Raw genomic sequence first — 22,057 nt, forward strand, 5'->3', positions numbered from 1 at the left:
ACTTGATAAGTATTTGAGTATTACCATGTGTACAATTCCAGATCACTTTGCTAACTTAGGATTTGCGGCAACAAAGAACAAGACAGATGTGATCCTCTCCCTCAGAGAGCTTACGGTTTACTGAGGGAGACAGAAAGTAAATAACAAAAAAAGCATTCTGCAGAATAATTACGGATTATGATAAATGTTATGGGTACAACAAGGTGGATACAGAGATGGGGAATAATCTGGGAGGTTAGTCAGCAAAGGCCTCTATGCGAAAGAGCTCGCCTGATGATGGAGGAGGATTCAGCCATGCAATGAGGAGGGAGTGAATCGCCTGGCAGAAGAGAAAGAGCTGGCCGGTGCTGGGCACGGAGAGGGGGGCAGTGTGGGCACAGCACAGAGTGGGAGTGGGGCAGGGCACAGGGTGAGGATGTAAAGGCAGGAGGTGCCATAGCCCTCAGCGTTAGGAGCCCGAATTTTGTTCTCCTTTCATGGGAATCCAATGACGTGTTTTACCTAAGGAAGTGACACGGTTCGATTTATAATTTTACAAGGATAATCCAGATGCTATGCGTGGTATCCGTGGGGCAGGGTAAGAACGGAAGCTGGAAGTGAGGGGGTCTGGTAGGAGGTTACTCAGTGGTCTAGTTGAGAGGTGGGAGAAGGATCGTGGCAGTAGAGACAGAAAAGTGAACAGTTTAGACACAATGTGAAGGGAGGACCCATGGGACTTTTTGATGGTAATGGGTAAGCGGCCCAAGGGACCCAGTGTCGTACCAGGGCTTGGGGCTCCAGTGACAGTGAACGGTGCTCCTGTTAACTGGGTGGGCAGTCAGCAGGCAGGCTGGTGGGGGCAGGGCTGGGAGGTCTTGGGAGGTCTTGCTCCTGCCCTCAAACACACCACCAATACTTTGAAAGAAACCTGGGCAGCACATGAAAAGATGCTCAACGTCGCTCCTCATCAGGGAAATACAAATCAAAACCACACTCAGATATCACCTCACGCCAGTCAGCGTGGCCAAAATGAACAAATCAGGAGACTATAGATGCTGGAGAGGATGTGGAGAAACGGGAACCCTCTTGCACTGTTGGTGGGAATGCAAACTGGTGCAGCCGCTCTGGAAAGCAGTGTGGAGTTTCCTCAGAAAATTAAAAATAGACCTACCCTATGACCCAGCAATAGCACTGCTAGGAATTTATCCAAGGGATACAGGAGTACTGATGCATCGGGGCACTTGTACCCCAATGTTTATAGCAGCACTCTCAACAATAGCCAAATTATGGAAAGAGCCTAAATGTCCATCAACTGATGAATGGATAAAGAAATTGTGGTTTATATACACAATGGAATACTACGTGGCAATGAGAAAGAATGAAATATGGCCCTTTGTAGCAACGTGGTTGGAACTGGAGAGTGTGATGCTGAGTGAAATAAGCCATACAGAGAAAGACAGATACCATATGTGTTCACTCTTATGTGGATCCTGAGAAACTTAACAGAAGCCATGGGGGAGGGGAAGGAAAAAAAAAAAGAGGTTAGAGAGGGCGAGAGCCAAAGCATAAGAGACTCTTAAAAACGGAGAACAAACTGAGGGTTGATGGGGGGTGGGGGGGGGGTGGGTGGGTGACGGGTATTGGGGAGGGCACCTTTTGGGATGAGCACTGCGTGTTGTATGGAAATCAATTTGACAATAAACTTCATATATTGAAAAAAAAAAAAAAGAAACCTGGGCAGTTCAATGAAACCAAGTTGGTGACAACTCCATGCCAGGGGTATTTGCAGCTGAGAGAAGGATGGAGAGCATGACCACCCTGGAAGGAGTGAGGGTGACGTGGAGCCTCTGGAGCAGGAGCAGGTGGCAGGGGTGGGACACATGGGTTCCTCCCATCACGTGTGCCTGACCGCACACCCTCACTGGAGGGACACCAGGCCCTGCAACTTCCCCACGTGAGTCTCCCTTGGGACCGTTTTGTTGTTATTTGCACTTCAGATGCACAAAATCACCTATCAAATATTCCAAACACAGAACAAAATATGCCAAGAATTTCTAAAAACATTGATCAAGACATACTGTTTAAGGGTAAAAGTCTACCTTGAAGCTTTGATTTTTTTTTTTTAATGTTTATTTATTTCTGAGAGACAGAGTGTGAGCAGGGCAGAGGCGGAGACAGAGGGAGACACAGAATCCGAAGCAGGCTCCAGGCTCTGAGCGGTCAGCACAGAGCCCGATGCGTGGCTCGAACCCACAAACCGTGAGACCATGACCTAAGCCGAAGTGGGATGCTTAACGGACTGAGCCACCCAGGCGCCCCTGAAGCTTTGATTCCTTTAAAAAAAGCAGAGATTAGTCACACACTGTTAAATGTTGTCAAATGAACAAATGGGTGGGAGAAATGAAGATGTATTTAATTTGAAATCATTTTATTTTAATAATTTAAAAATATTTGAGCTCTCTTCCTACCTGCTGATTCTTCTTTTATTTTTACTATCAGTCACATAGTCAAGTCCAGTCTAGACAAAGTTCATTCAATTAACATACTGTCAATAATAGAATGTCCCTGCCTTTCTATGTGATAAGGACGCCTCTGACTGTCACATGGGTATGCTCCCCACGTGTGTTTCTATCAGAGGAAAGGAGGAGAGGGACCTCATGCTCTCACCTGGTGTCCAGGAAGATGTATCTGGAAGACAGTGGGGGGTAAATTTAGTCAGGGATCTGAAGTTAACTTGTCCCTGTGATACTTTGTTGCTCAGACTGTAATACTGAGCTCTCCTGGAGCTTTCTGAAGACAACAGGCCAATGGTTTCCTCCAGTTAAAAACTTCCTCTTTATTTAAATGAATGGCATCTAAAATCACCACCATTAAGGTTCCCCCAAGTTGTAAATGTGTTTAACCCAGAGAAGGTAGACCAAGCGGGCTGCATTTTGGCGGGGGGGAGCAGTTGTCCTCACTTGCTAACATTCCAAATGCCACTGGAAAGACCTGAAAAGACAGTGATCTGTCTTAAATCTGATCACTTAAAGCAAGTGATTTTGGACTACATCTCAGGGGAGATGCTGAATGCTTATTGAGAAGGTGACAACAAAACGATGGGTTTCTTTCATTCTTTTTTGTTGTTGTTGTTCTTCCAAAAAAAAAATAGTAACTTGAACCTCAAAGCTGAAACTTGAGGCATAACCCCATTGGTCATTTTATGTGCCAGAATGGGGATGCCACAGGAGCCTGGTTCACGTTAGATTTTAGAAAGGAGGGCACAGGTTTTGAGGCTCAGAATGAATTTCCAGATAATGTTAGCAGGATCCAAATGTTGAATCCCCAAACTTTTAACAGATGGCGGATGACTTACACTGAAATATTCTTTTTTTAAAAAATTATATTAAAAAAAAGCTGTTTTAGAGACAGAGCACGCAAGCAGGAGAGAGGGGCAGAGGGAGAGAGAGAGACAATCTCAAGCAGTCTCCATGCTTGCATGGAGCCCAGTGCAAGGCTTGATCCCATGACCCTGGGATCATGACCTGAGCAGAAATCAAGAGTCAGATGTTCAACCAACTGAACCACACAGGTGCCCCTGAAATATTCTTTTTTATGCTTCACATTTGATTTGTCAGACTATTTAACCAGACCAAGTCATGACTAAAATTCCTATTTGAATAAACATTTAGTTTATCATAAATTTGTTTTCATAATACATTAAAATACTATTTGTTTCCCCAAAAAAATAAAGCCTGAAATCTCATTAAATAGAAAGAGCTAGTTTTACAGAAATACACAAGATAATAGCAGTTTGGTGAAATTACGAAGTGTTTGAGCACGAAGCCCTTTTCTACACAATTTAATTTTCATAACATAACTTTTTTTTTTTAAGATTTAAGATTAGGAATCTTTCTCCCAGTTAGGATTTGTAGATGTGCTTCTGAGTTACAATGAACAGGTAAACAAGCCCACAGATGTGTCAGTTAAAGAGAACCTTCCTGGTACTTGAGGAGTTGGCTCCCTTACTGAGGTCTGTTCTCAGTACAATGCAAAAGCAAAACAGGTTCTCCCACCCACTGACTTCCCCTGGGGATTTCTGGGGGGAATTCTGGGATTCGCGATGCCCTTTAAAACACCAAACTTGAGCCTCACTATCCAGTCGAGGAAGGTTACGAAAGACGCAGGAGTCTTCTCCAGAGATTAGTTGCTAGTTTAAAACAATGCTGGATTTGAAAAAAAGTCTCTCAGGCACCAATGGATTAATCTCGCCGTTTCTCTATTGAGATAAATGAAAGGAGAAATGCCCGCAGCACTATTTTTTCAAAGGATCCTCAAAGAACAAACATTGGTGCAAATGTCAAGATTTATAAAAGGGAAGAAATATGTTGGGACCTTCCAAAACAAAATAACTTCCCTACTTATTTTGGCCGTGTGTTTCTATTCTTTTCAGACTTGAGCAAGATTGTTCACATGTTAGAAATATTTCCTTGCGGATTCGTCTCAGAAGATTCACACACCAGCCTGCTTCTCCCTGGCCACCTGGTGGGCTGGAATGTGCTAAGAGGATGGAAATTAATATCTAAAGGAGGCCAAAACAAATGTAAATGAGAAAGAAATCGACCTCATAATAATATTTAGTATTTTCAAATCCCCAAATAAGTAATATAGAATGTCTATCAATTTATTGTTATTTTAAATTTTTTAATATTTATTATTTATGTTTGAGAGAGAGAGAGAGCACAGGAGAGGGGCAGAGAGAGACAGAGATACAGAATCTGAAGCAGGCTCCAGGCTCCGAGCTGTCAGCACAGAGCCCGACGCGGGGCTCGAACTCACAGAACGTGAGATCATGACCCGAGCCGAAGTCGGACGCTTAACCGACTGAGCCACCCAGGTGCCCCAATTTATTGTAATTTTTTAATAATGTGATTGATAATATAGGGAGTACAGATATTTAAACAAATTTTAAATAGGAGAGAGGTATCCTGAGTGCATCTTTGAGAGCTGTGAGAAATCAGGAAGGAAACATGATTTTAGAATTAATCCATGTGATGGCTTTGTGTTCTCTTCTTCACCAGATGTGTGACCTCAACCATAACCTGATATCCATGACCTTCCATCAGTCAATGTAGGCTTTCTTAGTCCTATGGCAAAAGGGCGTTTGTCCTTGGTGACAGAAGTTCTTTTCCTAAGAAGCTTTGTGATTCATTTATGGCTCAGTGACGAATAAGAGACTCTTACTGAGTAGGCTGGCCTCAAACGCACCGCCCAGCTTAACTTTCTATCATTCTAAGAGGACTCTGAATTTGAAACTGCTCCAGTAACTTTCCAATTGGAGAAGAGCAGGATGCGGAGAGCAAGTAGCATCTTATTAAGCAGCCCAATGAGCAGGCGCTGCCCTAGGTGTGTTTTATTTGACATTTCATTTAGTGGTTGCAGCAACTCTACGGCGTAGGATTATGATCATCCTCATTTTGCAGAAGAAAGAGAATAAACACATTTCTCAACATCACACCAACACTGTTAGGTAGCTTCCAAGTCTGCCTTCTGAGTCCACTCAATTTGCAATAAGCATCCTTTACCCTCTATCTGTAGTATGAGGATAACGGAAAACCAGTCTTGCTTTTATAAATAATAGTAATGAAAAATCCTAAGTCTGGAGAGCTCAAGTTCCTGGGTTTACTTTCACCAAACTTGGACAATTTTGGGCAGTAATTATCAAAGCCAGATTATTTTCAAAACTGTAACTATCATAAATAAAATTCAAATGTAAAAGTAGAAATTAAAATTTAAGTTCTGCTTTAAAATTGTGAAGCCAACAAGAAGAAAAGGCACTTTCATAGTTTTACCCATTTTTAAGACACTGATAAGTCCTACAGAGTTTGTAGACATAAATGAAAGATAAGGTTAGTGCTATCTTGCTATAATTGCTTTTTACACCAAGTACTTGTTAACGTCTGCCTTTAAAAAAGCAGAATATTGATATACTATGTGATCATTTATTTTTTACCCACAATGATTTTAGGTAGTAATATCATTTCTAGTCTGTATGGATTTATTGAATTATATCTTCCCTTTCTTTATTGTTTTTTTAAATAACTATACAAGGCAATTTGCTACCTATTTTTGAGGCACATAAGTAAGTCATTTGCTATAACTGAGAATTGTCTTCCCTGATGCCCTTGTAATTACCATTCTCAAAATAACTGATTTCAATTCACCCCAGTTTTGCAGGTGAAAGTTCTTGCCCAACTTCTGAGTAAAAACATTTGCTAGTTGTGTCTCTTGTGTCAAATGTCCAGAGTAAGTCTTTTCAGTATTTTTTCCTTTGCAAATGTCATCTTTCAATTACCAAATCAATTACTTTTTAAATCAACGTCACTGAAACTCACATAACAAAGTACAGTGTTAGAACAGAGCAACATTCTGAAACAGATCTGGGGACAGTGACGAGCTGTCCAACTTGCTCTCATACACTGAGTGAGATCTGATGTGCTCCCTGCTCCTCCTGAAACTCTTTCTACTAAAACACATAGATAAAAATTAACATACATTTTCCTCATTATTTTTACCTTTTTCCAATTCTTATACTTTTCCAAAGGTGTGTGTCTGTGTGTGTGTGTGTGTGTGTGTGTGTGTGTGTTCCTCGCTGCCCCCCCCCCACCCCGGATTGCTTTAAAATAATGGTCAAAGCATGCTCTGAACACAATTCTTCTCTGAAGAGCAAAGTACACAGACCAGAAAGCTTCCCTTCAGGAAGGAATTACTTTTTTTCTCCTAAAACTACCAGGTGCTACTTCTCTAAATATTTTGTATTGACTAAGGTATCTAGACAACGGGCCACAATATAATGAATTTAAAAGGTTAACCATCAGAGATAATATTAGATGAGAGTAAAAAGAACACTGGGTTGGGGTGAATGCCTCACGAATGGCAGTGTTCACACTCCTTGAACTGTCTCCTGGTGGCCAAGGTGTGGAGGAGACTGCCTACCCATCAGAACTACACCGGGGGAGGGAGGGTTGTGCAAAGTAACTGTGAACATTTAAGCCAAGCTCTGCAGAGCATAAGTGCTATGCACATTTCACTTCTCCACAACTTAGTAAGGGTCAAGGCTCTCAGAAATCAAAGAGGGAAGAGGGATGCAGGACATCAGATTTACCAATTCTTCATTTTCAAACTCCGAGTTATACTGTGCTCCTTCTTCGGTCACGGGTTTCTGAACGATGTTCCTGCAGACGAGCCAGATGGTCAGACTAGCAATGAACATCCCGATATCAGGCACAAACACTCTGATCCCATTGCCGGCATCAGCTCCCTTTAAGCTATGGAGGGGAAAAAAAAAAGAGGGAGGAAATTTAGTTGTTTTTCTATTTCTATGGTTACATCTTAAAGTATTTCTGCATCTTCTTAATGAGTTTTAAAAAAGGGATCTTCAGTTTCTGCCTAGAAGGGACTGGAAAGCTTTCCCTCCATCTCAGAATCTTATATAATGTACTAAGATTCAGGAATGTTCCACGATTTCACTGGAGTTTCTGAAATACTATAAAGGATCCTAACCCAATTCTCACTCCTAAAACATGCTAATGATCCATATTGTTATTAAATAAGCCACATGTGCAGCACAGATACAGGTGTCTGCAATCTAGCTGAAGCACATACTAGCAGCTGGGAGATAGTTTACCTTAGACGTAAATCAAAGCTAGAGAAAAATAGAGAAAATGTTAAAGCAGTCCTTGAATGCAGGACCTCTTCATTATTTTGAATACTTAGTTGATTTTGTTTTCATACTGTTCCAAGAAAGGTAGATCTAATATGTTTCTTCCTTCAACCTTGGAGAATGGACAGTGAACTTAGAATTGGAAGATTTGAGTTCAAGTGTAATGCCTGACACTGACATACTGTATTCACTGGGGGGTTTCCCATGGCCAATGCATTCCTTCTCCATGCCAAAGGGATACTACTCTTTGCCTTCTTTATAGAAGTCAAATGAAAGTGATTCAATGTTTATCAGAGATAAACTCGTTTAGGAACTAAGCACGTGATCAAATACATACTCTATTCATTTATATTGTATGCATTATATATTTTGATAAAAAACATAAAATGTGGGGCACCTGCGTGGCTCAGTTGGTTAAGTGTCTGACTTTGGCTCAGATCATGATCTCACGGTTCATGAGTTCGAGCCCCACATCAGGCTCTGTGCTGACAGCTCAGACCCTGGAGCCTGCTTTGGATTCTGTGTCTCCCTCTCTCTCTGCCCCTCCCCCACTCATGCTCTGTTTCTCTCTCTCTCAAAAAGAGACATTAAAAAAACCATAAAATATAATAAAAAGCAAGACCCCCATTGCCTAGAAATGACCGTTGTTAACATTTTGGTAAATGAAAGCATTGTTAATAATATCTACTACAACTGAGCAATTGCTCTGTATTAAGAGCTTGGTATATAGTATTTCATCCAACCAACCACCATATGGAGATAGGTATTATTATTTATCCTCCTTTTACATATGAAAACAACAACAACAACTAAGTCTCCAAAAGGTAAACATACTTCCCTCAAGTCAACACAGATAGAGAACAGAAGTATACTCAAGCTCCCTTTAGGACCAGATTTTATGTTCTCAACTACTGGGTTCTCGCATGTGTATCTGCGTGGCTTTTCCTTCCAGTTTTCCTCTGTTTCTAGACATACATAGTGACGGTTTACAACACTAAGCTCATACTATGTTTTGAAAATGATTAGCTCCTGTAATAGATCATTAATAGTTTTGCAACTCACTGATTATTTAAATTTTTTTTTTTTTAACATTTATTTATTTTTGACACAGAGAGAGACAGAGCATGAACAGGGAGAGAGAGGGAGACAGAGAATCTGAAACAGGCTCCAGGCTCCGAGCTGTCAGCACAGAGACCGACACGGGGCTTGACCTCACGGACCGTGAGATCATGACCTGAGCCGAAGTCGGACGCTTAAACAATTGATCCACCCAGGCGCCCATCAACTCACTGATTATTTTTAAACATCACCATGTTCATGATCTGACAGCATTTAACTATTCCACTACTGCTGTACAATGTTTCCATTTATTTGTCACTATAGCTTATGTAAAAGCTAAGTGTTAATTACCTAAAGAATCTTCCCATCTAGGATCTTCCAGGAAAAAAAAAATCCTCACATCTTCTTTTTAAAGAATGGTCTGGAATAGGGCATGCCCCACATAAGCTTCTTTTTTTTTATACATGGCTCTAAACCCTTCTGAATAGAGAAGCATGAGTAGTTAAGAGATTTCTTTACCTCCATAAATGAAACAGACATGATTGTGGCAGAGGTATTTAAAAATGGCAAATCCCTTTCATTTGGGGGAAGGGTAAGAGGATTTAATTAAGAAAACTTCACCCCAAACGAAACTTACAGCATGAGATCTAATGATTGATTTTATCTAAGGAAAAAGGGAGAGGTTTGTTGTATACTTTAAAAGTGATCAAACAGTGCCAACAAGAATAAGAATAAAAAGAAAGAAGAAAGAAGGAGAAAGAAGGGGTCCAGGGGAGAGACCAGGAAACAAGGCCAGGCTCCAGGGGTTGTTTGGTGCTGTGCCGGGCTAAGTTCCAGAGACCCACCAGTCCTAATCAGGGGGGCTTGGGGGAATAGATTATTATAGCTCTTTCCCGGGAAACACGTTGACTGTGGCATTTTATGAAGAGCACCAACCAAGCGGAGTTGAGAGGAAAGAATTCTTAAAGGAAAGGTAACAGGGATTCTAGGTCTGGCCTCAGCTGCTTCTTGCCTCACAGCACAGAGACCGGGAAGCCAGAGCAGAGCCTTATGCCTTTCCCACCTGTGGACTGCATTAAGTTCCCAGTCTGCAGTCACTTTGAGGCAACAGTCTCAGCTTTGTGTTTCTTGGTCCCCGAAGACACATTTCATAGCATACATACATCACGGGAGGAGATGAATGCTGTTTGCAAAAGCAATCACTCCACTCACTGTGATAGAACTCAGCTACTGGATCCAGGATTGGGCTGTGATCCCGATTTGCAATGAAATCATTCAGCCACAGAGGTGCTAACCTATTAACTACTACTCTTGGCTTGCTGAGTTAACAAAGCAGTGCATTCATACAACCGTTGAAGACACAATGAAACTTCTGAAGAATCTGAAGTGCATGTACAACGAACAGGTCACAGTCTAATTGATATGTCATTTGGGGATCGTCTCATCAATCAAGTTTCCTTCTTCATTGTTTGGACAATGTAGTGGACCAGTGTCTACTAAAGTACGCTAATCAGAATGTTAGTCCCCAGAAATGCTGTGAATTGAATATAATAAGACAAAATAAAGGAAAACAAAGTGGCCAAATAAGTGTCAGAAAATCACAGTGCATATTACTGTAGTAGAGAACTTGATAAGTTATGTAGCAAAACAAGAAATTTGAGTTTACCTCCTTCTCTGTTTTTATCTTATTTTATTTTTCCTTCCCTTCCTCTATGTTCATCTGTTTTGTTTCTTAAATTCCACATATCAGTGAAATCATAGTGTATTCGTCTTTCTTTGACTGACTTATTTCAAATGAGCATAATACATTCTAGTTCCATCTACATGGTTGCAAATGGAAAGACTTCATTATTTTTGATGGCTGAGTAATATTCCATTGCATTCCTGAAATCAATACTACACTATATGTTAACTAACTTGAATTTAAATAAAACCTTGGAAGAAATAAATTGATTTAGTTAAGACTCTGTTTCCCAAATTTATTTGACCAAAAATCATTTCTTAGAAGTTTTATCTAATACCTATTACATTTTACTGAGCTGGTGTTCTTCTGGTGAGTACAGCCACCCCTCACTGCACCTGTCCTTGCTCGGATAGTCCGGCACCTGTCTTCCACCTAGTGCAACAGGCTCCTTTCCCCACGCTGCTCAGAAAACGCCCTGTCAAGGGTCACCAGTGATCTCCCAGCTATAAGGCCCAAATGACCCATTCTAATTCTTATCCTACTCCACCTCTGCGCTGCACCTGACAAGCAAGATCAGCTCTTGCTGCCCTCAAATCTACTCGGTGTCCTCGCCTCTCTTTTCCAGTTACCTACCTGCCCATGGATGTTCTTGAAATCTCACACTGCTGGGAAATCCCACTCAGAAACACGGGGTGGGTTGTGCCCACCAGACTCTTCTTTTCTGCTCAAATATTGATGAGTCTGCAAGGTTGTACTCTTCACTTATTTCTCTTTTAACTCTACATGGTAGACCTGGATGATGTATCTATTCCCCAGGCTCCAGTCGGCACCAACATGATGACTTACAAATCTACATACTCAGTCCTAACATGTCCCCTGAGACACACAAACAGATACCCATTTTCCTACGAGATATCTCCACTTCTACAGCTTTTAAAACTAAATGCTATCTTTATTCCAAAATCTGTCCTTCCAGTGATATTCCTCACCTTGAAAAAGGGTGCTGTTATCCATCCAGCAGCCAAGAGAGAACCTGGACCCTACCACTCTCTCACGGAAAACCTGGAGGTTCTGTCTCCATACTGTCTCTCTTACTGCCATTTTATTCCCACAGCTCAGTTCTGTTCCTCGATTACTGGAATAGCATCCTTACTATTTTGTTTCAGGTTGTCCTCTCTGCCAGTCAGGTCTCCATATTGCTACCAGAGCTTAATTTTTAGAAGCATAAGGTCGAGCATGTCAACTGTGATGCCTACAGGAAAGGTCTGTATCGCTGAGTGTGACATATGAGGCCTTCTGTGTTCCGGGCCTGGCTGCCCTAACTCTTGCTATGATTTCCTTGTACCTCAAATTCCATCCAACTTGAATGCAAGTACCAGAATCTGCAAGTGTTTTCCCCTATGAGCTACTGTGCAATCTTTTCCCACAGGCAACAGTGGCCTTTCTCCCATGACACTTTTATATTCTGTTCATCTCTCAAACCCACTTCCCACATCTCCACTGTGAACCCCTTCCATCTCCCTTCCTTGACCACTCCCTCCTTTAGAAGCCTGCCATACCTTGCACATACTCAATCATAAAATGTTTAACATTTTATGTCACTCAATTATTTACCAAAGGAGAGCTTCCTATCTACTTCCTCTCTGTATCTATATATAGAGATACATATATATCTATACATATATATACATACATATACATATATATGTATATATATGCATGCATGTGTGTATATATATATATATATGTATAGGTATGTATGTGCATATATGCATGAATGTATCTATGTATCTATATCTATACATATGTATCTATATATCTATGCATACATACATATACATATGTATCTATATACATATATATCTATATATGTACATATCTATCTATATATACATATACTCTCTCTATATATATACATATGCATATATATGGTACAATGTACACACTGAATAAAAGCTGGCAGAATAAATGTTATCTCCAAACATTTACACTTTGCTTTGTACCACAGCAGTTTGTGCGAAGTACCGCTGAGGCATTAGATGAGATATTTTAGTTCATTTAGATAATTTCACTCAGGAAAAATAAAATACAAACCCAGACAGGAAGAAATGTCTCTTTGTCTGGGACTAGCTGGAGATCAGAAGCCCATGAGTAGTCTCAGTTACTTGGACACAAAGATGTAATTGTCAAAACTGGAAAACATAAGCCATGAAATATATACATGTGGTTTCGTCCAATACAAACGTTGGAGAAAACATTTCTAGAACAAGAGATAGGAAGTGCATCTAATGAACATTAAATGGCTCAGTTTGGCAGAATTTGTCATTTGTTCATTTAAAAAAATATTTTTTAAGCATCTATCATGTGCCAAGTACTAGCCTGGCAATTGACTGTTGGTTTTATGAAGGTAGGTAAGGGGCATGATAAAGTCAGAGAGATGGGTTAAGGCTGGGCCCAGGGCTTGGACTTTTGGCAAAGAACCCACATAACCAGAACTACTGAAGGATTTAGAACAAAGGAGGAACATAATCACCAAGGAAACTGCGAGATCGCAGGAGAGATTGTGATTTGGTTGCAGGAAGTAGAACATGGAAGCCGTGTTTTCATGGCGGGTGTGATGTGTAGTGCAGAGGCGATATTTCATGCTGGAAGTCCTATGAAATTTGTGCCTGAGAGAGAAATCATGGCTGAAGGGGTAGTTTTGAGAGTTTTCTTCCATGTGTGTTGGCTAAAGGCAATAGAATAAATTAGGTTGTCCACGGACGGGGCACTGTATAGAGTACATTTTTGTATAAGGCCCTCTAAACTAATTATAAGTATACATACAGGGCATTTAACAAAAAAGCAAATTGTATTTCAAATAAATTCTACATTTGAAATCAGGCTAACCATGTTTTGTGTAGAACGATTTTAATAAATTAACGAGATGAATATATACATTTCCCTATAAAATGTTATCTTAGATAGTGTTGCTTTCCGGGCATACAATGATACTTTTCATATAAAAAAGCATACACTAAACTGCTTAAAACACCATGGTCTCTTAAAAAGGCAAACATTTTCTTTCCAATCGTGCTATAGTCACATTGATCTTATTTGTTGAGAATGATTTTACCTCTTGACAAGGAATTGAGGGGGCGCCTGGATGGCTCAGTCAGTTAAGTGTCTGACTTCAGCTCAGATCATGATCTTGTGAGTTCGAGCCCCGTGTCAGGCTCTGCGCTGACAGCTCAGAGCCTGGAGCCTGCTTCGGATTCCGTATCTCCCTCTCTCTCTACCCTTCTGCCACTCACACTCTGTCTCTGTCTCTCAAGCCAAACCAAAACAAAACAAAAACACGTTAAAAAATTTTTTAAAAAAGAAAAGCAAAGGAATTGAGGAAGCTGAAAATTGGGAATAACCTGCATATCCTTCAAGAGGAAAATGAATTGGTTAAATTAGTATGCCTCCACAAAATAAAATACTATAAATGAATAAACTAGAGCAAAAGTGTGTGCGATGGATCTAAATAGGGATATATCATCTCACAAACATAACGTGGAACAAAAAAGAAGAAGAAGCAAAAGTACAGAATACAGATCACTTAGGGATCCGTGCATAAAGAATGACATGAAAATGACAAATACTTATTTCTGGGCAGGTAAGAGGGGTATCATAAGCTATTATATAAATACCAATAATCAAATATTGGTAATGCTCAAGGTCTTAAACTGGTTGAAAGCTAGTTGGTAGGTACAAAAGTTTATCTTTAATTCTTCACATTATTTTTAAAAGTTGGAATAGTCATACTGCCTAAAATTCCTTGTGTAGAACATATGTGAAAAACATGAAGGCAATTATCTTGGCTGGAAAAGATAGTGACTTTTATTGAGGTAAAACTGCTACATAACATATCAATTTCAGGTGTACAATAAGTTGATATTTGTACATACTACAAAGTGACGACAGTAAGTCTAGTTACCATCCATCATCATACAGTTGACCCCTCTTTATCCTTTTTGTCCGCCTCCGAACCTCCTTCCCCTCTGATAACTACCAATCTGTTCTCTGTATCTATGAGTTTTGTTTTGTCTTGATTGTTCATTTGTCTTGTGTGTTCATTTGTTTCGTTTTTTAAAGATGTCACATGCAAGTGAAATCATATGATATTTGTCTTTCTCTGTCTGACCTATCTCACTTGGCACAATATCCTCAAGGTCCAACCATGTTGTCACAAATGGCAACATTTCCTTCTTTTTTATGGCCAAAAAGTAATCCATTATGTGTGTGTGCATGTGTGTGTGTGTGTGTGTGTGTGTGTGTCGTATTTTTATCCATTCAACTATCCATGAATGCTTATTTCCTTGCTGTTGACAATGAACACAGGGGTGCATATGTATCTTTTTAAATGAGTGTTTTCATTTTCTTTGGATAAATACCCCAAAGTGGATTAGCTAGATCATATGGTAGACCTATTTTTAATTTTTTGAGGAGCCTCCATACTGGCTTTTACAGTGGCTTTACCAATTTACTTTCCTACCGACAGTGTAGGAGGGGTCCCTTTTCTCTAAAACCTCTTCAACACTTGTTATTTCTTGTCTTTTTGATAATAGCCATTCTAACAGGAGTGAGGTGGTATCTAACTGTGATTTTGATCTGTATTTCCCTGACGATAAGTGATACCGAACATGTTTTCATGTGCCTGTTGGCCATCTGCATGTCTATTTTGGAAAAATGTCTTTTTAGACCCTCTGCCCATTTTAAAAAATTGGATTGTTTGTGTTTTTGCTATTGAGTTATTTGAGTTTTATGTGTTTTGGATATTAGCCCCTTAACAGATATATGATTTGCAAATATCTTCTCCCATTTAGTGAACTGACTTCATTTTGTTGATGGTTTCCTTTGCTGTGAAGTTTTTTTGTTTTGTTTTGTTTTGTTTTGTTTTGTTTTGTTTTGTTTTCCGATGAAGTCCAACTTGTTTAGTTTTGCTTTTGCTACCTTTGCTTTTGGAGTCAGATTCCAAAATTCAACAATAAGATGGAAGGAGCTCATGGCCTATTTTTTTTCCCTAGGAGTTTTATGATTTCAGGGAATAGTGACCAATCGATGCTGTAATCACCATGATTGTATTTGGTCTGAGTCATTAATCAAATTTAATCACCATCCTTCCCATCAAAGTGCAGAGAAATAGTGCAGCATGTGGGTATTTCCATGGGCACATGGAAATTTTTCTAAGTTTCAGATTTTCTCATCTACGAAATGATTTTTCAGGGTCTTCCGAACTCTAAAATTTCATTCCAACTAGAAAAATCCAAAATAAAGAGGCAGTAGAATTGAGATGGGACTGGGAAAGAAGAAAAATGGTGAAGTTTCAGTATTGCTGAGAAGAAACATCCAGATACAAAAGTAACCACAGTCACCTCCAGAAGTTCAAGAAGAATAATTTAATTTGTGCAACTCATTTGGGGAGGCAAGTCCTTCGGTTCAGAGTTAGTAGAAAGGTCAGCTTCAATTGAATTCCAATAGATGATTAAAATATCAGATGAGCATTATTTAAATGAATACAAGCTATAAATACGGTTTACCTTGTTCTCTAGTGGCCTCTGAAGTTAACACGCTAGCAGTCAGACTTTTGATTTTCTTAAGCTTAAGTACTCTGACGTCCATCAGTCTCTCAGATTTAGTAAACCACTTTAAGAACAGAGTGAATGTATATCTAATAGTAAAACCTTAATGTGAAATATAAAACTCTGATTTCAATGGTTTCCCACATATGTCTTGAAAATATGGATGGAGGCTATCTCTTTAGTGAATATATGATTTCATACAGCAAGTCACATAAACCAAAACCAATAGAGTTGATGTCAATGAATCAAGGTATAGATGAGAAACTCTGGAAAGAAATGTACCACTTTTTGAGAATCACTTTCAGTATCCAAATCAAGGAATTCAAACAGAATTCCACAGTTGTTGATGCATTGGAGAATCCAAATAGCTCATTTCTGTGAACTTTGAAACCTTTTCTACCCTAAAATAGCAATTGCATACCAATTTATAATATCCTAAAGGTATGAGCTGATGCTGGATTTTCAGGATTTTTTTTTTTTATTAGTGGCAAGATTTTTGTGAGCACCTTAAAGGTGAAACAGTATTTGAATATTTTGATCCACTTATCTCACTGTGACAAGTTGCTACTTTCCATTTGGAACACACACACTTCCCTCTCACGTAAGTGTGCGGATGGCTTTTCACTTCTGTTATTTTATGAGGCAGAAGGTCAGTTAAGAGAATCCTAAGGTTCTTGCTCTGATGGAGGGCATTCACAAAAGGGTAGGGAAGGAAGAGTAGGGTTAGGTGACTGTCAAATCATTTGTCCTTATGTACTTAGCTGTTCAGGAGTGTGCTGGAGCTGGCTGGTTCCAGCTGTGTTCAGTGACGATGTATTACTGGCTTGAAACTGACTATAGTACGAGTATTTACATCATGGAAGTTGGCAAATGCTGCCAATAGTGCACTTTTCCCCCACAGAGCTGGTTGTTCCACATTTACCGGCACACCACTGCTGCTATCTAAACACTAATAGGTATTTAGCCAAAGAATACAAAAACACTAGCTCAAAGGGATACAGGCACCCGGTGTTTCTAGTAGCATTATCTACAATACCCAAATTATGGGAAGATCCCAAATGTCCATCGGCTGATGAATGGATAAAGAAGATGTGATTTATATATATATTATATATATTAATACATAATATTAGTACATAATAACAGTTAATACATTAATATATAATATTAATAATAATGCATGATATATAATAATATATTATATAATGTATAAATATATTAATATAATAATATTTTATTCTATAATAAAATTATATTTATATTGAATTATTATTCTGTATAAAATTATTTAATTATAAGTCTTTTAAACTTAATTTAAATTTAATTTTTGTAATAATTAAAATTTATTTATAAAATTATATAAATAATATATAAATTATATATTATATTAACATAATATAATATATATTATATAATTTATAATTAAATAAATGATAATAATTATAATTAAATAATTAAATTATACAATTATATATAATTAAGTTTACATAAATAAATTATATAACTGAATATATTATATAATATAATATGTAATAATATATTATATTAATATATCATAATACATTATATTAATATATCATAATATATTATATTAGTAAGTTATATTAATATGTTATATTAATATATTATATTACATTATATATTGTGTAATACTATTTTATTTTAATATATATTGCATTAATACATTAATATATATTACATTAATATGTATTATATATAATGGAATATTACTCAGCCATAAAAAGGAATGAAATCTTGCCATTCGCAACCACATGGATGTAGCTAAGTGAAATGAGTCAGAGAAAGACAAACCATATGATTTCACTCATGCGGAATTTAAGGAAAAAAAAAAAAATGACCAGCAGGGGGAAAAAAGAGAGAGGCAAATCAAGAAACAGACTTCTAACTATAGAGAACTGATGGTTACCAGGAGGGAGGTGGGTGGGGGTGATGGGTTAAACAGGAGATGGGGATTAAGGAGGGCACTAGCTGTGATGAGCACCTGGTGTTGAAACACTAACCTGTATGCCTGAAACTAATATTACACGGTGTGTTAACTAAGTGGAATTCAAATAAAAACAAAAACACTACAACAAAATACAAAATAAAACAACCCCCCAAAACAGACAATAAAATGCACTCCTTTTGCCACATGACTCTCATGGGCAATATTCTAAAAACTACCCTAAAACTTAGCATCAAATCCAAAATCCTCTCCGTGAAGTTCAAGTTTCCCTATCTTTGATCTGATTTCTGGTTCCTCCTGAACTTGTGACCTTCCTCTAGGGGTCTCACCATCCTATGACAAGGACATATTTCTTCCAACTTCTGGACCTTCGCTGATGTAGTTTCTATCAGCGTGAATTTTCACCCGCATCTTCTGCACTTGTTCCAATCAAAACTCACGTGTGTGCTCTTTTGAACTTGTTGATAGAAGCCTCTGTGTAACTGATCATACATTCTATCCACTGGTCTCACTTCCTGTCCACTTCTCCATGCATTTGAGAGCTCCTCATATGCCTCCTGTTTATTGATTTTGTGGCCACAAAAAGGCTACCACCAAGGCAAGGTCCTGGTGAAACCCCCTCAGAAATCATTTCTTATGGTTTATCAAAAATATTGATAAAAATGCAGTGACCAAGAACTTCCTCCATCTGTCCTCTATTCCTTGCTGGGGAATCGCCTATGCCCGCCTCTTGGATTTGTCTTCTTCTTACTTACTTTCTCTGAGCCCTCAGAGGATAGTCTGTCCACCACCACCACCACTAAATCCTATCTATAGATCACTGTTTGGAGTCTCCACGTCATGTATTCATAACAAAGGAGAAAACTCCGTCATAACATTCACAAAAACCAGAACTGCACCACCTGGAGCATATCCCGAAGTGGCTTGCCTTCCAACTTGAAAACAAAGCACTGGTCACACTGTCCAGCTGGTGAGCTACCAGGTTCTGGTGGAGGTGGGGCTATAAGGATAATATTAAAAACAATCAGAGGTCTTCATCCTGAAACCACACTGGAGTAAACACAACGTGCCACATCAGAGGTTCCCCCTTGTTTGGATTCCCGTGTTGAACAGCTTGGGGAAAATGAACTACAATTAATTTTGTTGGAAAGAAAGTAAGACATGCGATGCGTGGCTGCAACCAAGTAGCTCATTTATCATCTTGATAAACACTGGATCCAAAAAAAGCAAAAGGCTTTGTGTGTCACTACGGAAAGCTAACACGGAATAAAGAAAGCAGCATGAACTTTGGACTTAAAGACCTTGAAGTGAACCCCATTCCTGTTAATTTAATTCAACAAATATGTATGAGTATGTATCAGCTCACAGGCATTTTGCCAGGCCCTAGGCAGATGGTGCAGAAAAAGACACTGCGCCCGGCTGTAGGAAGTCAGAAAGGCTGGTAGGAGGCCAATAAACTCCTGAAGATGGGTGAAGTCAATATTATCAATATTACCCATGTGTACAAGTGTCAGCAAAAAGAGGGAACAATGGGTGAGCTCTATTTGTCAAGGAGGCAACAGGGGCTGCTCCCTCAGTTGAACGTCTGAGATGGGTTTCAAAGGATGTCTCAATTAGTATGGTGTGTCTGGGGAATTCCAAGAAAATTCATTTTGTTGTGATCTAAAAGATGAGAATGAATGGTGGGAGAAGGTCTTGAAAGGTAGCAGGATCCAAGCCAGGAATGACCTTGAATGTCATTTGGACGTTCATATGTCAATGTCAAGGCATGTGCCGAGGTTATTGGTCAATATTTATAAGCCACTTGCTTTTTAATGTTTATTTATTTTTGAGACAGAGAGAGAGCATGAATGGGGGAGGGTCAGAGAGAGAGGGAGACACAGAATCTGAAGCAGGCTCCAGGCTCTGAGCTGTCAGCACAGAGCTCAACTCGGGGCTCGAACTCACGGACTGTGAGATCATGATCTGAGCCAAAGTCGGACGCTTAACTGACTGAGCCACCCAGGCACCTAAGCCACTTGCTTCTATATGTACATGTAGGCAAGTTGTTTAATTTCTCCGTTTCCTAAATTATAAAAGAAGAGAACCGGATATCTCCATCTGTGTCACCTCTTCTCTCTGCTCCACTGAACACTTCACCCAAATGAGGGCTCTCTCCAGCGTTACCACCATGCATTCTTCCCATGCAGAAATCAGCACCGACATGCCACTATCCAATGACCACCCCCTTCTTATTCCATCAAATGTCCTGACAGTGCCTTGTCCTCCTCTGGGGCCAGGACCCTCCCCAGGCACGGGAAGTGCATGTAGCTGTCATGTCTCCTCAGTTTCCCGCCATTTGGAACAACTTCTCGGTATGTCATTCTTAGTCTTTCATGATCTCGACAGCGGATGAGTACAGTCTTCATTATGTAGGATAACTCTCAATCTGTCTCATGCTTCTTGTGAAAAGTACCACAGAGATGATGCTATCTGGTCTCTGTGTACCAGGTGGGGGCACGTGATTCCACCATATCCCACCTGAGTCATTTGGTTGGGTCACTGTTGCCATTTTCCCTTTTGTACTCGACTCATATTTTGTGGGCAGATATTCCAAAATTACAAAAACCCCATTCCTTGTCAAACCTCCATCCCCCAACCTCAACCCTCATCAACATCTCCTGCCAGGATCAACTACCATTATGATGGCTGCCAAAGCTGGTTAGCTGCGCCTGTACTTAATTGCCGTTCCGCTCCAAGCAAGCCCTCCCCCTTTATCCCCAATTAATTACTTAGCCAACTGACATCAGAGTGGACCCAAGAATTCCACATTGTATTTTGAAACTACCATTATTTATTTTGAGGCTCAGACTGCCCCTGAGCTGGAGAGTCCCTGGAAGCTGGCCCCTGTGACGTCCTTATCGTCCATGAAGCATTTTCCAACTTTCTGACACAGTGAGGTTTCAGGCCCGTCCCCTATTTCCTCTTCTTCCACCCTTTCTACTCTCTGGTCCCCAGAGAGCCCTGTTTTCTCTTAGTGGAACATGGTATTCAGAACTGGGTTCTCAGAGGTCTGGGTGCTTGGCCATTGTTTCTGGGCTATCCCACTCGACAGGGTAGGAAACAGGTGTATTTAGCACACAAAAATGTACATTGATTACGATTTCTACATCTTTCTGTGCATATACATTCTTAAAAGACTTGAATCCATTCTGATACGTTCCCTTTCAATTTCACACCTCGGGATGTTTTCTAGTCTCTGCCTTCCCTGTTTCACATTTTTTTCATGTTTATTTATTTTTGAGAGAGAAGGAGAGACAGAGCATGAGCAGGGGAGGGGCAGACAGAGAGGGAGACACAGAATCCAAAGCAGGCTCCAGGCTCTGAGCTGTCAGCACAGAGCCCGATGGGCTCGAACCCACAAACCGCGAGATCATGACCTGAGTGGAAGTCAGACGCTTAGCCGACTGAGCCACCCAAGTGCCCCTTCCCTGTTTATAAGTCTTTGCTCAGATGGTGAGAAATCTGGCTCTCAGTGTGCTTTATATGTTTAGTTGTATGCTCAATCATTTTGTTGTTATTGTTGTTGTTTAATGGAACTAATTTCCAAACCACACCAGCTGCCTCATCCACCTGCAGCTATGTAATCCCTGGTACAGGGTCACTTTTTTATACTGGGGACACTCCCTCCAGTCCCTCCATACAACCTGCTCCCCAGGCCCTGGCTTGCCCACACCCACACTCCAGCAGTTAGCACTTCAAGGCAGCCCTTCACCCCTAAGGGCACACTTTGTGGCAGTAACATTTAAATGCTTGATTGCAAAGAGGGAGAAGGAAAGATGGGGAGGCCGGGAAAGACGGGAAAGGACCCCGCTGATTCCTGATATGGGGCAGATTTAAGAAAAGACAACAGGGAGGAGAGAAGTGAAAGGCATCTGGGGCAGCACCTATGCGCATAGGTACTTCCGTCGGGCAATGCCCTGGGTTCCAATCTAGCTCCCATGTTCTTTCAGTTTCCCCCACCCCCAATCTGAGACTTGCCTACTGAATAAAGTACCACTGAGCAATGTTTGAGGAAAACA

General features: G+C 39.9%; 1 protein-coding gene across 8 annotated transcripts in view; it reads right to left on the minus strand.

Moving 5' to 3' along the window:
* The window catches only part of PIEZO2 (piezo type mechanosensitive ion channel component 2), a 465,880-nt gene that overhangs the window by 199,513 nt on the left and 244,310 nt on the right, over positions 1-22,057 (minus strand). For all 8 annotated transcript variants that reach the window (XM_045041964.1, XM_045041959.1, XM_045041957.1 and 5 more), the window contains exon 5: positions 7,124-7,286. In XM_045041964.1, coding sequence (XP_044897899.1) covers positions 7,124-7,286 — 163 coding nt within the window. The remainder of the gene's footprint in view (positions 1-7,123; positions 7,287-22,057) is intronic.

This window comes from Felis catus, chromosome D3 (assembly GCF_018350175.1).
Source record: "Felis catus isolate Fca126 chromosome D3, F.catus_Fca126_mat1.0, whole genome shotgun sequence".
Classification (NCBI taxonomy): domain Eukaryota; kingdom Metazoa; phylum Chordata; class Mammalia; order Carnivora; family Felidae; genus Felis; species Felis catus.